Raw genomic sequence first — 16,150 nt, 5'->3', positions numbered from 1 at the left:
AAGATGCAAAAGCCACTGCCTCACACATGAATTCCCATGTATGTACATGCTTAAGACATTACATTTTTTTCCGTAGAAGGGATAGATAAAAAACGTAGGTTATATATATATACACAACGTCTTGTCTTATTTCACGTAATACTTTCTTCAATAATTATTAACTTACTATGTTGTTACGAAGGTTGTATCTTGTGTTTGTTGTCAACTCAGGGCAAAGCAGAAAGCACATGTGTGACTAACAAGCTAAGAAGGCCTGCGTTTCACTGACATCGGGACTGTCCTATTTAGTCAAAAATCATTTTCTTGATACAGTGGCCATATTGAACAGAATGAATTTAGCAGACGAAGGGCAACAAAGAAACGTTAGTAATGTGGAATAGTATGTATTATTATCTTAGGCATGGGAAAGCCACTTGACCACCGATAGTGGCGATACTGGCGATATTTACAGTAACGTACCAGTACCGAACATCACATTCTGTGTTGGAGTACAGCACTTACCAAGGTCAACCGAAGTTAGCACATTTCTGGAAACCAGGGTTGACAAAGTTTAACCTGAGTTAACCAGTGTTAATTGTGGGTAACCCAGCGTAGTACCGAAATAAAAGATAAAACCTAAGATATGTTCACCATACAAAATGGTTGCTCGGAGAAACATAAGTCTGACAAGAGCCATGTGAAATATACTTTGTGTAGTGTAATACAGTATAGTTTTGCCCAGAACTATTATTGTTATATCAGACAATCATATATAATGTTATATCAGGAACAATTTCACTGATCAATAATTGGTGTGGATGCACAATCTTGATAAACAGGAAGCACAGTATTACCAAGGATACATAAGATCACACAAGTATGAGAGATTAACAACATTAAGCATTTTATTGCTTGACATAGGGCCAATAAGTCGACTGTTCTGAAGAATATTTTTGCAAGCAGCAGCTGATAACTCCCCAATCCCTTGTTCTGCGATAGAAGTTTCTGCTCCAGTGACCACAGCATGGGAATTGCATATCACGTGGCCTGACCTTTCTCTTGTTCGTAAACAAATGCGCTTATTGTGAAAGATGAACAGGCAGGCCTAATGGAAGCCTTTCTTTGCTTTTTACATATTATTTTCATAATTATATTGATATACTACTACAACTGCTACAGTGAACATGATAATATAGCTTTACACGTTTCAGTGACTGTATTGCTGTTTCACTGTAGGGCTCCGATGACAGCATGTGGAGCCATGCAACCAATGTAAACGTGCAGATGTAAATAGTTTATTGTAATGTTTATTGTAAAAAAGAGTCTCTACAAACATGTGTCTACAGCTAGCTTTTCTTTTTCAAGCTGCTCAGAATTAATTATAGTCAAGAAGTTTCATGGCGTAAAATTGCTTGTCACAGTACATATCGTATCATGACCTATGTATCATTTCATACCTATATTATATACAAAATACTAATTGCCAGCTTGATAGGATTAGAAGCCAGTGTTTATCAAAGTCTATATTACAATAGAAATGCCTCGGTCATGTGAAGCCGATTATGTTCAAGATATTGCACATGGTTTTCTTCTGTTATTGAAGAGTCTACACACTTAGGAAATCATGTCATGAAACATTTAACTTCCATTGAGAAAAAATCCTAAAACGTCAATATTTTGCGATATTTGACTGAAAAAAATGTTTGAGGTTGTTAAACTAGTAGTATGTAATATATTTCACCAAGTGTAATTATACAGAAAAAATGTATCGTGCATGAAAACTCACGATGCTAGAATGTATCATTTCACCCCTAATATTCTTTTGAGAAATGAATCAGTCCGTGAACAAACAGTGTAACATCACACTCAGACATTATTTCATGCATGATTTGAAAGCACCTAGAACCGTTGGCGTACTGGTCTTCTAATTCTTGTTAAGTGACGAGAAGGTTCGGAATAACTTGGAACATAAAACAGAGATGCAAATGCATCAACATAGTTGAGTTATTAATGTATAGTATCAATACCTAATTAATTATAATTGTTAAATGTTTTTATTTGTGATTGAATCAATAAATGAAACTATACTCACACTCAAAAGATATGCAAGTGGTTTTAAGCAAATAAGTAACAAACACGGAACCATAAATTGATACGAGTTTTAGCATGTAGTGAAGCCTGATGGTGTTATCAATATTTTTGGTTGCATTTTGGAAGCCCTGAGTAAAAATGCAACATAAAAAACGAATCGCCAAAACGCACTATTTCAATGAATATGTGGGTATCATGCACCCATTTCTCGTGAAATCGAAAATGCATGAACTGTCACGAACTGTAGTGGGTATAAAACTGTGGCCTATTTTTGGACCTACCACTCCTTTGTCAACAATACCAGGCCTAACTCAAATTCAGAGAAACCAGGCTATTGGAGAGTCTGTCCAAGATGTTGCCCTTCATTTCAACGTTAACATAACCACAATTTACCGTCTCCTGCATCGATACAATGCTACACAGACCACAGATGACCTTCCTCGGAGTAGGGTCACCACACCTCGACAAGATCAGCAGATTACCCATCAACACCAGCGACATCTGTTCCTAACTGCAAGTGAAAGTGCTCGACAGACCATAGGAACACATAATCGACACATTAGCCAGGACACTCCGTTCCAACAACCTCAGATGTCGCCGACCAGCACGTCGCCCTGTTCTCCAACCACGGCATCGACAAGCACGACTTCAGTGGGCACAGGGTCATCGCAATTGGCCTCATCGTGAGTGGAGGCGTGTCATCTTCTCTGATGAAAGTCGCTTTTGTGTCTCCCATGCAGACGGAAGAGTCAGAATTTGATGGCGTCGAAGTGATCGTTTCGCTGACAGAAACGTTGTGGAAAGGGATCCATGGGGTAGACCTTCTGAATGTTGGTCAAGGTCGGGGACACGGCGTCACTGCTCAGCGGTATATTGACCAAGTGATCAGACCCCACGTTGTTCCATTTTTTGCACAACATCAACAACACATTTTCCAGCAGGACAACGCTCGTCCCCATGTTGCCAGAGATACCATGGCCTTTCTGCAACAACACAACATCCGTGTTCTACGGTGGCCAGCCCTCAGCCCTGATCTGAACCCCATTAAACACTTGTGGGATGAGGTTCAAAGGCGTCTGCACGATGTGCGCCCAGTCCCTACAACTGCTGATGAACTACGCACAGCTGCTCTGGATGTGTGCAGGAGGATCCCTAGGGCCTTCACAAATTGCCTGATCCACTCAATGTACAGGAGATGTGTGGCAGTGATCAGTGCTAATGGTGGTCACACCAGGTATTGACTGACATTTTGGGTATTGACCCGAAACTGTGTAAGCCCTTAACATTTGAAAAAAACAATTATGTCATCTGCCTTTTAATCCATTAAACTGTCTTCAGTCACATTTTTGTCAATTTTGCCCTATTAGTATTTCTTGTCTTTACTGTTGAAAATAAATAACATGTATACTGCATACTCGACTTGCGTTTCTTTTGCATGTGAGTATAGTTTTCATTAACAATGACATCACTTGGAGGCTGCTTTCCGGAGTACTGCAGCCAAGGGGTTCATTAGGTCTAGGCAAGTATGGTCAGCCGAAGTATGATGTAAATCAGGTAACGTGCTAAGATTGGTCAACTTTTACCATGAAGCACATGCTGAGTAGCCATTTTTCTCTGTGCAGTGCAAAACTATAAGGATTTACAAATTTTCCTCAAATTACAAAATAGATGAGATAGCTAACCCATCCCCTCATCCAACTCACAACTCATCACAAGGATTGTTAAAGGGGTACTTTGCCCAAGGAAACGTAAAGGGGTGTTTGATTGGCAAAGGGTACCCATTTCTAAGGATTGCAAAGGGATATTTGATAGAAGGGGGTACTTACCCAAATAATTGCAATGGGGTACTTGATTGGAAAGGAACTCAGGCCTAAGGAAAGAATTGGGGGTAACCTACCCTAAGCCAACTAACCATGAGGATCGAAGAGGCACAGCAAACTCAGTGAAGTAAGAGCCATACCCAGAGCCAAGAAGCGCTCTAAGCTGCACCGGGTTAAATTCAGTCTTGCCTTGGTGAAACCTAAAAAGTGAGCACAGTATTCTGTGGTACATAGTGATCCCACCCGAATATTACAGACCCACCCTCGAATCTGTGATCATTATATTGATGCTTGTATGGCAGTTATTAGGATGCCTCCAGACACATCCTGCACTGCTGCTGTTTTCTGAGAGAAAGACGAACTGTGTGAGATCCAGCTGCTGAAGAAAAGTTGTTCCAACCAGTAGAGGCAGCACCCTCTCACAGTCGGCACGTGACCTAGAAGTTATGACATCACATCAAAACACATAACTGCTTTGTCACCTCCACGGATGGACGTACTTTGTATCCTTGAGGAAATTAAAGCTCTTTATACTTTGCATGTTTCTACATTCATCATTAGCTGCTATATTGTTACCTGTTTATGGTTTGTTACCTTTGGGGTCTTCCCTTTTGTAATTGGTAATGTTTATCGTTCGTTTGTGACTCTAGTCACAGTTATTTAGGGGCGTATTGTTGTTTCCCGCCATTTTTGCGATGAACCCCGTGGCCACATACTTTCGTGGTTTGCGTTTTGAATTCTTTATTTGGCTTGAGTATTACACTAAATTTATTTATTTTGTGTAGGCTAGTTTAAAGCCTTGCTTTTTCACTACCTTTTTGTTTGCTCTTAGAAACTTTTTATAACATGAAAGGTTTTTGTGTTACATTATGCTTCCTGTTGTGTTTTTGCTTAAATTCCAGACTTAATGCCTTGTTCCTCTTACTGCTGCGGCAACTGCGGGAACACCCGCTGCCTTGATTGTACGACTCCCTGTACCATCACGGTGCAGTGCCGATACTGCAGTCCCTTGTTGCTGTGTTCCTTCAACTCTTACCTGCAAGTATCCAGAAAACGTCTCACTCAACATGCTCGTTGAGACCCTGACATGGCTTACAACTCGGAGACTGTCTCCCTCATCATGACCGACAACCTTTTACGCCTCCCTTGCACACACCTTTGTCGACAACATCTTCCCCGGTGACACCTGTAACAGTGTTACAGGACCAGGTTTTCCATCTCCTCTGCCATCTATGTCGACCACAGCAGCACCGGCACCCTTGACTTTCATGACTTCGGCGGTGCCACTGGCGCCTGGTTATCTCAACTCTTACTTGCCCATTGTGGGTGTGGACGTTTAGCTCTTTTTATGCCCAGTTAGGGCATTAAAGGTTTTCCTACGACAGTCTAAAGCCTGCGAAGTCTAGGAAGCACCTTTTCCTGCTGGTCTCCCCCTTGTCACGGCTGAAGGTCAGCTGAAATACTATTTCCCAGTGGCTCTGGGCGGTCATCCTCCAAGCCGTGACATCTGATAAAGATCAGAGTAATGCAGGATAAGTTAAAAAAATTAGTAAAATCTAAATATATTTTACACTTGTATACCTATCCTGCATTACGACATATAAGTACCCTCCCTTTGCTATGCTGCCTCCCCACGAAGTTTCAGATGTTGCATTTCAAGCAGTTATGTGTCTTGAAGTGATGTCATAACTTCTGGTTCACGTGCCGACTGTGCGAGGGTGCTGCCTCTAATGTTTGGAACAACTCACACAGTTCGTCTTTCTGTCGGAAAACAGCAGTACATGCATTAAGGAGTAATGCAGGATAAGTATACAAATGTAAAATATATTTAGATTTTACTAAGTTTATAGTATTATTAGTTATTAAGTATTCATTCTTTTTGCTTTATTTCATCTCATAGCTGTGCAACATATGAAGAAGGGCATGAATTATGAGTTTATGACTGTAAAATACTTACTCAATGCCTTGAATTGTCACATAAGTCGACCATGTCGTATCACACTGTGCATACAATGTTTGAATGTATCCTTGTTTGTTTCAGTTGAAAGATTTTTTGTTGCTGTACAACAAATTAACAGAGCAGTGTTTTGAGAGATGTGTATACAACCTGAACAATGTGGGTGTGTCCAAGGCAGAGGTGGGTGTCAAGCTATGGACAAGAGTTAACAAGGCATTACCAGTTGAAGTGAATGAAGTTTACTAAACATTTGGTAATGTCTGTTGTAGCAGTCTCACACCACCCTGGATAATGAGTTATTTTTCCGATGCACATTTTTGCAAGTGCCCAAAAGTGAATGCTTTTGCATAGACCAGTCTTTTGAATATTGTTCCTTAGCCATGCAGTGTAGATGTCCTTTGCATCAGCTGAACTGTTCAACTGAACCTTGGCTTATCGTCAGCTGCATACATGTACTTAGAGAAGCATCTTCCTGAAGCAGATAGTTAACTGACTATAAAAGTCCAGTTTCCACCCTTGCCGAACTAGGCTGGTATTATGGAGTTACATTTTGGCTGGACTAACGAGTCTATGCATAGTCCAATCAAAATCTCGCACCGAAATCGAAATCCGGTTCGTAAACTCTCGTGCAGATTTCGATCGATTGCAGTATTTGCAAAGCGTGTGCACAGCCAACTCGTTGTCAGCAGATATTATTCCAAATCTTTTCATGGTTTTAATCAAGGTGCTCACATGATTTGATGCATTTCGTGATGTAAGACCTGTTTTATCACAATATAGATCCAGATTATCGATCAAATCGTCCTGACCGGGCGCCACCATTTTGTGTGAAGCAAACGCAAGTGATACGAGAGATGGCATCTGATTGGTCCATAGGAGAGGCTTAGAAGGGACATAACTGGTAATAGCCACTGGTGGTGCTACGATCGAGCCCAGTAATTCCAGCCTAGTATGGCAAGGGTGGAAACTGGACTTTTAAAGTCAGTTAACTCTCTTGCCTTGGGAAGATGTTAGAGAAGTTACTTTGAACACTGTAAGATCAAAACAGATTCAAATTAAAATGAGAAGAATAAAGAATCTACCGTATTCGACGTAATAAGCGCCCCGCTCTAATAAGTGCCCACGGTGATATTTGCTAATATATTGGTTAGTGAACAATCCGTATTAGCACCCCTTCTGATTGATCAATGTACACAAGACGTGTATATAATATGTGTGTTATATATGCATCCTTGATTATGGGCAAATCAGTTCTGGAAAATATAAGAATATATCTGTGGTGTACGCACAGACTTTTCTTTTGTATCATTACAGGCTGTCAGTATAAACCACGAAATTTATTATCTTTCAATTATTTCCAAAATTTTATTCTAATAAGTGCCCCCTATTTCTAATTTTGAGAGTGCCCTGGGAGCTTATTAAGTCGAAAAACGGGATTTTATTTCAGTCATTCTGTCTACAATCCAGTCTCATTTGCAGGCAGTACTTATATTGACTGAAAATTTTAGTGAATCTGTCAATATACATCTGACCTTCAACTCTAAGAAATGACCAAATATGTACAACAATGTTGTAAAAACAGCGTGTTCACTGAGAGCAGTATGTAGGATTTCAGGGATCGTATATACATAAATAAATGTCTCATGCAAGTATTCAGAAACAATCTGACAATCTGCGTATTGTTTTTATGTTTTCTGTTTTAATTAATAAGACATGCAGATAAATACAGTTGTTGTGCATAATTTTGGGTCATTCATTGAGCCAGATAGGAGGGAAACTTTGACAATTTGTTTTGTATTTACTAAATCATCATAATGTATAGTCAAACACGGTTGTGTCGAAGTTGAAGGGACTTACGTAAAAACTTCAAGTTATCCAAGGCTTGCCAAAACCAAAACTGATGAATAAAGAAGGAATACGCAGGGACCAAGCTTTTACTTTGAGACAAGCGTTAGTTTGACACATCAAAGTCGACACAACCATGTCAAACTGTATCTTTTTCTAATTCCCTAATTCCTGCTATACTACTCTTCCAATGCATATGCTCACAAAATGGAGCCAATGTATGCAAAGAAGAAATGAATAGATCTCTAGAAATAGGAGAAAATGCTACACGTATAAAATTATAATTTCTCATTTTTTTTCTAAAATGTATGCATAATTCAGGGATATATGTATCACAGCAGAGTGTGAAACATATGTGATGTAATAGGCGTATCATGGTACATAGATACAGGAATATCCTAGTGCTTATGTGCATAATGACAAGCTGTACAGAGAATATTGAGCACAGAAAAAACAATGCACTGGCTGATTCACAAGATATGTCCGATTGATGACAAGATATGCAGATGATCAACTTCTTCATAACAGTTGTGGTATTTTGTGTGTGTAGATTCTATTTCTAACGCCATTATGAAGCAAGTTATGTATCCAACTTCCAACTGTTTCTCAAAGATGAACATAAATCCAGTGTTTATGTTTTAGACTGACTGTGTCGGTGTGTGTACAGACCGCTATGTCACCTACAACCAGAAGCTGATGATGAAGTTCATGGAGCACCAGAACTTGAGACAGCAGGCAGCAGCACGAGAAACGGAGGCAGCAGCCCAGCAGGGCGGAGTCGCTCCCAGCCCGGCGGGGGACACTCCCAACTCCTAAAAGGCCACAGTCTCGGCCTTCACCTCTCATACCTATTAGCCATGGAGTGGAGGTTACAATACTACAGTACTACTAGATCGGGAACACGAGTGTTGTGGAGTGTTACAAGACCCAGCATGCAGCAGTCACTGGCTGTAGGTGCACGAACCTGGATAATCATGTGACTGTTCAGGCCCCGGGGATGGTAGCAAGGCTTGCAGGAGCGGCAGATTGATTATATAATGCACAAGTTATTTATCATAAAGAATGTTCAAGCCAACCTGAAAGTTGTCTTGTGTTTTATTCGGGGGGATGAAACTATTCAGTAATGCACTCACTGTCAGAATGATACTTGACACACATGATGGCTGATTGTACATATGCACAACATGCACAGTGATATGAGGAACATCTTCAAAAGGCATTTGCTGTTTTGCTTTTCTTAGATGTTTATCAATAGAGCTGAGTATCGCCTGGTGTTTTGCGATACAGTGCGTATCACGATACAGACTGATGATGCCACTGGTATCACGCTACACCAACAAATAGGAAACACTATGAAATCACTGAAATATACCTCTAAAACCTCTGGATTCATACATTTACTTATTATTATCTCAAAAACAAAAACAATAACCCAACAGACACTACTATAAATCGGTATCATTCCGGACTAGTACAAGCAGCCACACACACACATACACCTGCATGCACATCGCTATAGAAGTGCAATAATCTTGGACGCGACGTTAAACCCCATTTCACCTCACCTCACCCAACAGACACTTACTATTAACCAACAGACACATACTGACAGACAACAAAAACTTGTTAAAAAAAGAAAGTTTCAGATGAAGGGATGGTTTAATAGTTTAGTAGCATGCACATCCTCGATTACCACATCCTTTGAAGTTGCGCTATGCTACTTCTGCCATTACGGGAGTTGACTTTATCTATTCTGTTCTATTTATAGCATATCATGGTCTCACAGTGAGTCAAGTATTGTCTGTACCTTAGTATCGATGATATCGTACATATCAGTGATCCATTAGAGCCCAATTTATCAATGAGTTCAATCAATTCAGTTATATTCTAGCTAATCTATCTCAGTTTTGTTCAGTCTTCCACTTACAAGTTAGAGGTCTTTACACATTTGTCTATAAAGTGATTGACCTCAATTGTAAGAATGGTTACAGAGTATATGAACAGCTATATTTTAAAAATCAAATCTTTTGAAAGCTCAAGGAGAGGCATCATGTTTAAGAACAGTGGAGTGTCAGGAGGAGCACATGGCCTCCATACAGGGGCATCTTTCATTTTCAAGGATCTATTTTTTTTCCCAGGAGAGTTCAATACCTTGGTGCAGGAACAAATATGCCATATGTAATGGTTTCAGATGAATGTGGCTTGTATCCTCTATTCTGTAACAGTGCTAGAATGTGGCTTGTATCCTCTATTCTGTAACAGTGAGAGAATGTGGCTTATATCCTCTATTCTGTAACAGTGCGAGAATGTGGCTTGTATCCTCTATTCTGTGACAGTGCGAGAATGTGGCTTGTATCCTCTATTCTGTAACAGTACTAGAATGTGTCTTGTATCCTCTATTCTGTAACAGTGAGAGAATATGGCTTGTAACCTCTATTCTGTAACAGTGCTAGAATGTGGCTTATATCCCCTATTCTGTAACAGTACTAGAATGTGGCTTGTATCCTCTATTCTGTAACAGTGTTAGAATGTGTCTTGTATCCTCTATTCTGTAACAGTGCGAGAATGTGGCTTGTATCCTCTATTCTGTAACAGTGCTAGAATGTGGCTTGTATCCTCTATTCTGTAACAGTGCGAGAATGTGGCTTCTATACTCTATTCTGTAACAGTGCTAGAATGTGGCTTGTATCCTCTATTCTGTAACAGTGTTAGAATGTGGCTTGTATCCTCTATTCTGTAACAGTGTTAGAATGTGTCTTGTATCCTCTATTCTGTAACAGTACTAGAATATAGCTTATATCCCCTATTCTGTAACAGTACTAGAATGTGGCTTATATCCTCTATTCTGTAACAGTACTAGAATGTGGCTTATATCCTCTATTCTGTAACAGTACTAGAATGTGGCTTATATCCCCTATTCTGTAACAGTACTAGAATGTGTCTTGTATCCTCTATTCTGTAACAGTACTAGAATGTGGCTTGTATCCTCTATTCTGTAACAGTACTAGAATGTGGCTTATATCCTCTATTCTGTAACAGTACTAGAATGTGGCTTATATCCTCTATTCTGTAACAGTGCTAATGTTTTAAAATACATTCAAAGTGCTGACTCTCCAACACATGCCAGTGAATACCTTTCTATATCAAGCCTTTGATATACTATATAAGCTGGACTAGTGAAGATCTGGCGTAAAATAGGTCTTCAGCAACCCATGCTTGCTGTAAAAGGTGGCTATGTGGTGGCTTGTCATAAGAGGCGACCAATGGGATCCGGTGGTCAGGCTCGCTGACTTGGTTGATGCATGTCATGGTGAGATTGTTGAGTAGGTACTGAGTAGGACATGGGTACTCACAGGACTACCCCTAACTGTAGTTATTGTAGTAATTGATTTTGCATTTCTTTCTGACTATTGAAAGTTTGAATAAAGATAAAGCTTCAGTCAACTTTAGTGTATGCATTACCAGATCATTTAATACATGTATCTAAATAGAGCTCCAATAAAACCATTCCCAATTGGACATTTTGTACCAATACTTGAGATATACAGCGGTAGGGTGGGGTAATAGGGACTGTAACCAGGTAGTAAATTTGGACTTGTCCCAGCCCCATGCTCATGATGTCACTCGCTGGATTGTCTGGTCCAGACTCAATTAATATTGCTGGGTTCGGTGTAGAACCAAAAATTTATATATAACCATGACCTGGCCGGTAGAAATAATTGGTTCGAATCCCAGTTGCCCCCAAATACACTCTTTAAAAAAAGAAACGCACAGGTAGATTTTTAGTAAATTTATTGCACCTTTAAAAGTCGATATATTTAAGTTAATATCATAGATAGAAATATGAAATTTTGCAGCACAATAGTCACATGTTCTTGTTGTACAAAGGCATAGAACACTGTTCATTGTCATGACACATAAGGCCACATGATAGCGCTGAACTCAGTATCTCGTGTGACCGCCCCGGGCAGCAATCCTGGCTCTGCATCTCCTCGGCACTAAGTATACGAATTCTGTCATGCGGAATTCTGCGCCATTCTCCTTGTAATGCTTTGGCCAGTTGTGGGAGTGTCTACGGTGTGTTCCGACGACGTACACATCGATCGAGTTCATCAAAGAGGTGTTTGATTGGGTTGAGATCTGGAGATCTTGATGGCCAGGGCAGGAAGTTGATGTTGGAATTATGAAGGTAGTCTACCTTGACACAAACTGGCGGTCAATGATTGAAAGTAGGTGAGGTTGAAGAATTTGATTCATGTAGCGGTTTGCTGTCAAATTGCCCTGAACCACAACCAAGTCAGATCTCGTGGTGTAGGATATAACCCCCACACCATGACACTACCGCGACCGAAATTGTTGAATTCACATACACAATGTGGGGCAAAACGCTCATTTTGACGACGATAAACACGTTAGTGAAGAAGAAAATGTGATTCATAGCTAAACCACACTCTAACCAGTTTCTCAAATTCCAACTTGAAGGCTGAAAGGTATGGCACCAACGCAAGTGTCGCTGTCGATGGATCTGTTGCAAAATAGGGACGATAACTGGTCTTCTGGGTCAGATTCTGGCGAAGATGGTTCCTGAAAGTCTGGTCCGATATCCTCCTCAAACCAGGGATGCGTCCTGCAGTTTCCGCAGCTGTGGCATTGCGATGACATAGATGGAATAGTCAAATGTAGCTATCCTGTGCAGTGGTGGTAACTCTTGGTCGGCCGGTTCTCGGATGGTCTGCAGTGGAATTGATCTGTGTGTATCGGTCTCAAAGGCGGCAAATGGTGCTGTGGTGGACGTTGAGGTGGCGTGCAACAGAAGACTGTGATTCCCCTCTTTGAATACGCCCAATGGCGATGTTCTGTTCGGCAGCGCTGAGTCTCGGCATTGAATGACAAATTATTGGCGTATGGTTACCTTTTTATAGCCACTACCACGAGTAATGAATGCCATAACATGCACGTGCATTTGCTTTACTGTTTTCCTCCATGACATTTTTGAACAAGTGTGAAAACAATGCCGTTTAATACATTGCAAATCGGCAATGGCTGCATTTCGACTCACCGTTTGTCGAATATCAGGCCAACAACATTTTCCAATTAAAATATATCCAATTTATATACCAGATTTTTTGTGTAGTCAGGTTCAATGAACGCCATACTACCTGTGCGTTTCTTTTTTGGGAGAGTGTATGTTTCCAGGTTTGTCAGCACCATACCTGTGTTTGTCGGTGTCACCAAAGTGGTAATCGTCTGAAACCTGCATCGCTTAGGGCTTTCCTCCCACATCAAGCTTACACGCCATGATATAACTGGAATATTGTTCAGAGCGGCGTTGACCCAAAAGAATTCACATACTGAAGGTTTGTTTGTTTGTTGTTTAATGCTGCACTCAGCAATATTCCAGCTACACTCATTTAAGGTCATGGGGGACATTTGACCAATGGATTTAATTGATGTTCAGTCTGCAGATAATGGCTGGTGGGGGTGACCTTTACCTTATTTATGAGGGCACTGGACATTCATTCTCAGCTAAATGGTAAATTACACAATTGTGCGTAAAACTTGGTTAATGTTCTAGCTGAAAATATATTTTCTGTTACAAATCTTATAATGCAAGCTGAACGGATAAATGAATACACATGTTGATGTACTTCGTTCAGTTTGTTTCTTCACCAGTCTATATTGTAGCTTATAAATTCGTTCTCAGCCTTGTCTCCGTGCTCAGTGTGTGACTTTTCGACTGAATAATTAAAAATCAAGCACATTTTTACTGCACGTTACTTTTTCTTTTCATACATCATACATCATCATATATATACATCATCATAAAATATACTGAACAACAAAAGTTCCTGTGATATTGAATAAGATTTAATGCAAAGTTCGGCTTGCAACAGATAAAAGACTCCTGTAAGTGTTCAAATGGTTTAACTTGCCATACTGACCTCAGAAAATGCGTGATTTCATAAAAACAACAACACGAACATGCCAAAATGTCAATTTACAAATCAATAGCGTGTGTGTCCACCTCTGGTTGCAAGGCAAGCAACACATCTTCGTCTCATGGAGTGGACCAGGCGTCGCACAAAGTCCTGTGGGATATCTGTCCATATCTGCTGGAGCATATTTCGAAGTTCCTGGAGTGTCTGTGGAACACGTGGTTGACGTCGAAGGCGCCGATCCATCTCATCCCACATGTGCTCGATTGGTGAGAGATCAGGGGGTCATGACGACGCAAAAAACAGGGCCGATGACCTCGTCGCGGTAGTGCTGTCCATTGCGATTTCCCTCTATCACTATCAAAAGGGTCCTCTCCAACCACATACCATTACGCTGCCGCCCCCGAACCGGTCTTCTTTCATGACACAATGATTGACGTAACGTTCACCTTGACGTCGGTACACTGAAATCCGTCCACCGATGTGGCTGAGGTGAAAACGAGACTCGTCAGTGAAAAGAACTTGTCCCCCCTGCATGACCGTCCAGCGTGGACGCTGTCTGGACCACTGTAGACGTGCTTGGCGGTGGTTTCCTGTCAAAATGGGACGTCTGGTGGGTCTTCTGGCGACAAGCCCTGCACATCTGAGGCGACGACGTACAGTTTGTGAAGATATTCGTCGAAGGCCAGGGATGCTTCTTGCAGTCACTGTTGCTGGCTGGAATGGATTTCGTAGGTGTGTTGTTCGAATCCAGTTGTCTTGTCGATTATTGGTTACGCGTGGCCTGCCACTCCGAGGATGGTCTCTGACTGCATTCGTCTGTTGCCAACGTTGCCATACACACCAAATGGTGTTTCTGTGGACGTTAAATTTTCTTGCAACATCACGTTGTCTCGATCCTGCTTCAAGCTTACCAATGGCTCGCAGACGCTCATTTTCGGACAGGCGGGGCATTTTGTAATGTTGAATAATTGCGTAATTTTGTTGTCTTTCTGAGTGGTTGTTGTCAGCACGATGCTAAACAATGCATATGGAATCCCGTTAACGCACATGTTTTTATACCCATTCTTGGGTAGTGAAATGCATGGGGCTTGCATAAAAGTAAACTTTTGCGTGGAATGCATGATTTTCTGTAGCAGTTGCGTTTTTGTGACTTGATTCAATACATGTACTACAATATTGAAAACCAAACTTTAATATTGATGTCACAGGAACTTTTGTTGTTGAGTATATCTTTGGCTAGCATTATTCTATTGTCCCCGATTTTACCAACAGATACGTTGGTCACTTTTGTGTGAAGAAGTCACACACCAACTAAACAAACATTATAACACAATGTGTCAGATATGATTTGTTCAAGTGTAGTCTTAACACTTTTTATCATCAATTTCTTAAACAACTTAAAGAAAAAACATGAATCACAAAATCACAAAATTGTACCAGCTGGGTACGATACTTTTCATCAGATAAGTTAGCATGATTCATTGCCGCACACGCCTGATAAACTACAATACATCATGTTGTGTTTGTTACTTTCATAAAACAACGTGTCACCTATAAGAAATGTCTATCCCGAACCTTGACATAAGTATACTTTCGAAAGCCACCCCATAGGTTATATTTATTTGATAAAATAGTTACTGTTAACTAGGATGGAAAAAAATTAATCCCTTACTGTAACTTAGCATTTCCCAAAGAGCATGTTTTCCAACCTTACGTAGTTTACGAATGTAATTTAATGATTAGATATGTTTCTGAAGCGAAGACCACAACATTCTACTGATGTTTTCTGTCGGTATGGATTTCATTGATAGGCTAAGTACTATATTTTACTCAGGCTCCTGTCTAAACACCTAAATACCGACTAACGTATCTGATAATTTATATAACGTATCTGATGAAATTAGCATATTTCACAAAGAATAAAGTATGAAATTTAACAGGTGGCTATTTCATTAGTGCAAACATCGACAACTGTTTCAGCATGTTTTTTTTCTATGCTTGATTTTAGAAAATGGCGAAAACAGACGCAGAAAACCAAAAGGCATATCGGGAAAGAAAGAAACGAAATGACAGTCAATATCTAGCCAAAGAACGTGCTCAAGTCAAAGGTTACAGAATAACAATTGATAAAATGCAAACAAAGAAAGAAAGGCAGTTCGAGAAAGGAATAAACTCTATAGTAAAGCATACCAGGATCGAAAGAAAACACAGAAACAAGCACAAGGTGCCAGCGTAGTTGAGGTCACAGATGTGGTCGTTGATGCAGAAACTGACCAGGTCGACACAGTATCAAGCAGTCGACATCTCAGCTGTCAAGGTCACGCCCAGGTCCTTTCTTGGTCAAAATGACTTTTCCAAATAAACAGAGAAAACCAAAACGCTTGCGTGCACTGAAAATAGCAAATACAAAAGTAAAAGAGTTGACTGAACAACTTTCTAACTACAAAAAGAAGCAACAGAAATGGAAGAAACGATATCAGAGGATGAAGGCGAAGTATGGGACACCCAAACAGACTAAC

General features: G+C 40.4%; 1 protein-coding gene across 1 annotated transcript; it reads left to right on the top strand.

Moving 5' to 3' along the window:
• Window positions 1-182: 182 nt before the first annotated feature.
• Window positions 183-8,767, top strand: LOC124139811 (mitochondrial import inner membrane translocase subunit Tim9-like). Its single transcript, XM_046507146.2, has 3 exons — window positions 183-362; window positions 5,932-6,027; window positions 8,335-8,767. The coding sequence occupies exons 1-3, from the start codon at window positions 330-332 to the stop codon at window positions 8,506-8,508; spliced, it is 303 nt and encodes a 100-aa protein (XP_046363102.1). The 5' UTR covers window positions 183-329; the 3' UTR covers window positions 8,509-8,767.
• Window positions 8,768-16,150: the final 7,383 nt, after the last annotated feature.

The sequence above is a fragment of the Haliotis rufescens genome, unplaced genomic scaffold (genome assembly GCF_023055435.1).
Source record: "Haliotis rufescens isolate VD_foot unplaced genomic scaffold, xgHalRufe1.0.p SCAF_7, whole genome shotgun sequence".
Classification (NCBI taxonomy): Eukaryota; Metazoa; Mollusca; class Gastropoda; order Lepetellida; family Haliotidae; genus Haliotis; species Haliotis rufescens.
Note: the sequence above shows the minus strand (reverse complement) of the source record. Positions and strands in the feature narration are given on the sequence as shown.

Excerpts from the sequence above, each read along its gene's own strand:
- LOC124139811 (XM_046507146.2), top strand. The coding sequence starts at position 330 with ATGAATTTAGCAGACGAAGGGCAACAAAGAAAC. Across the intron at positions 363-5,931 it reads ACGAAGGGCAACAAAGAAAC|TTGAAAGATTTTTTGTTGCT; the intron begins GTTAGTAATGTG and ends TGTTTGTTTCAG. Across the intron at positions 6,028-8,334 it reads TGGGTGTGTCCAAGGCAGAG|ACTGACTGTGTCGGTGTGTG; the intron begins GTGGGTGTCAAG and ends TTTATGTTTTAG.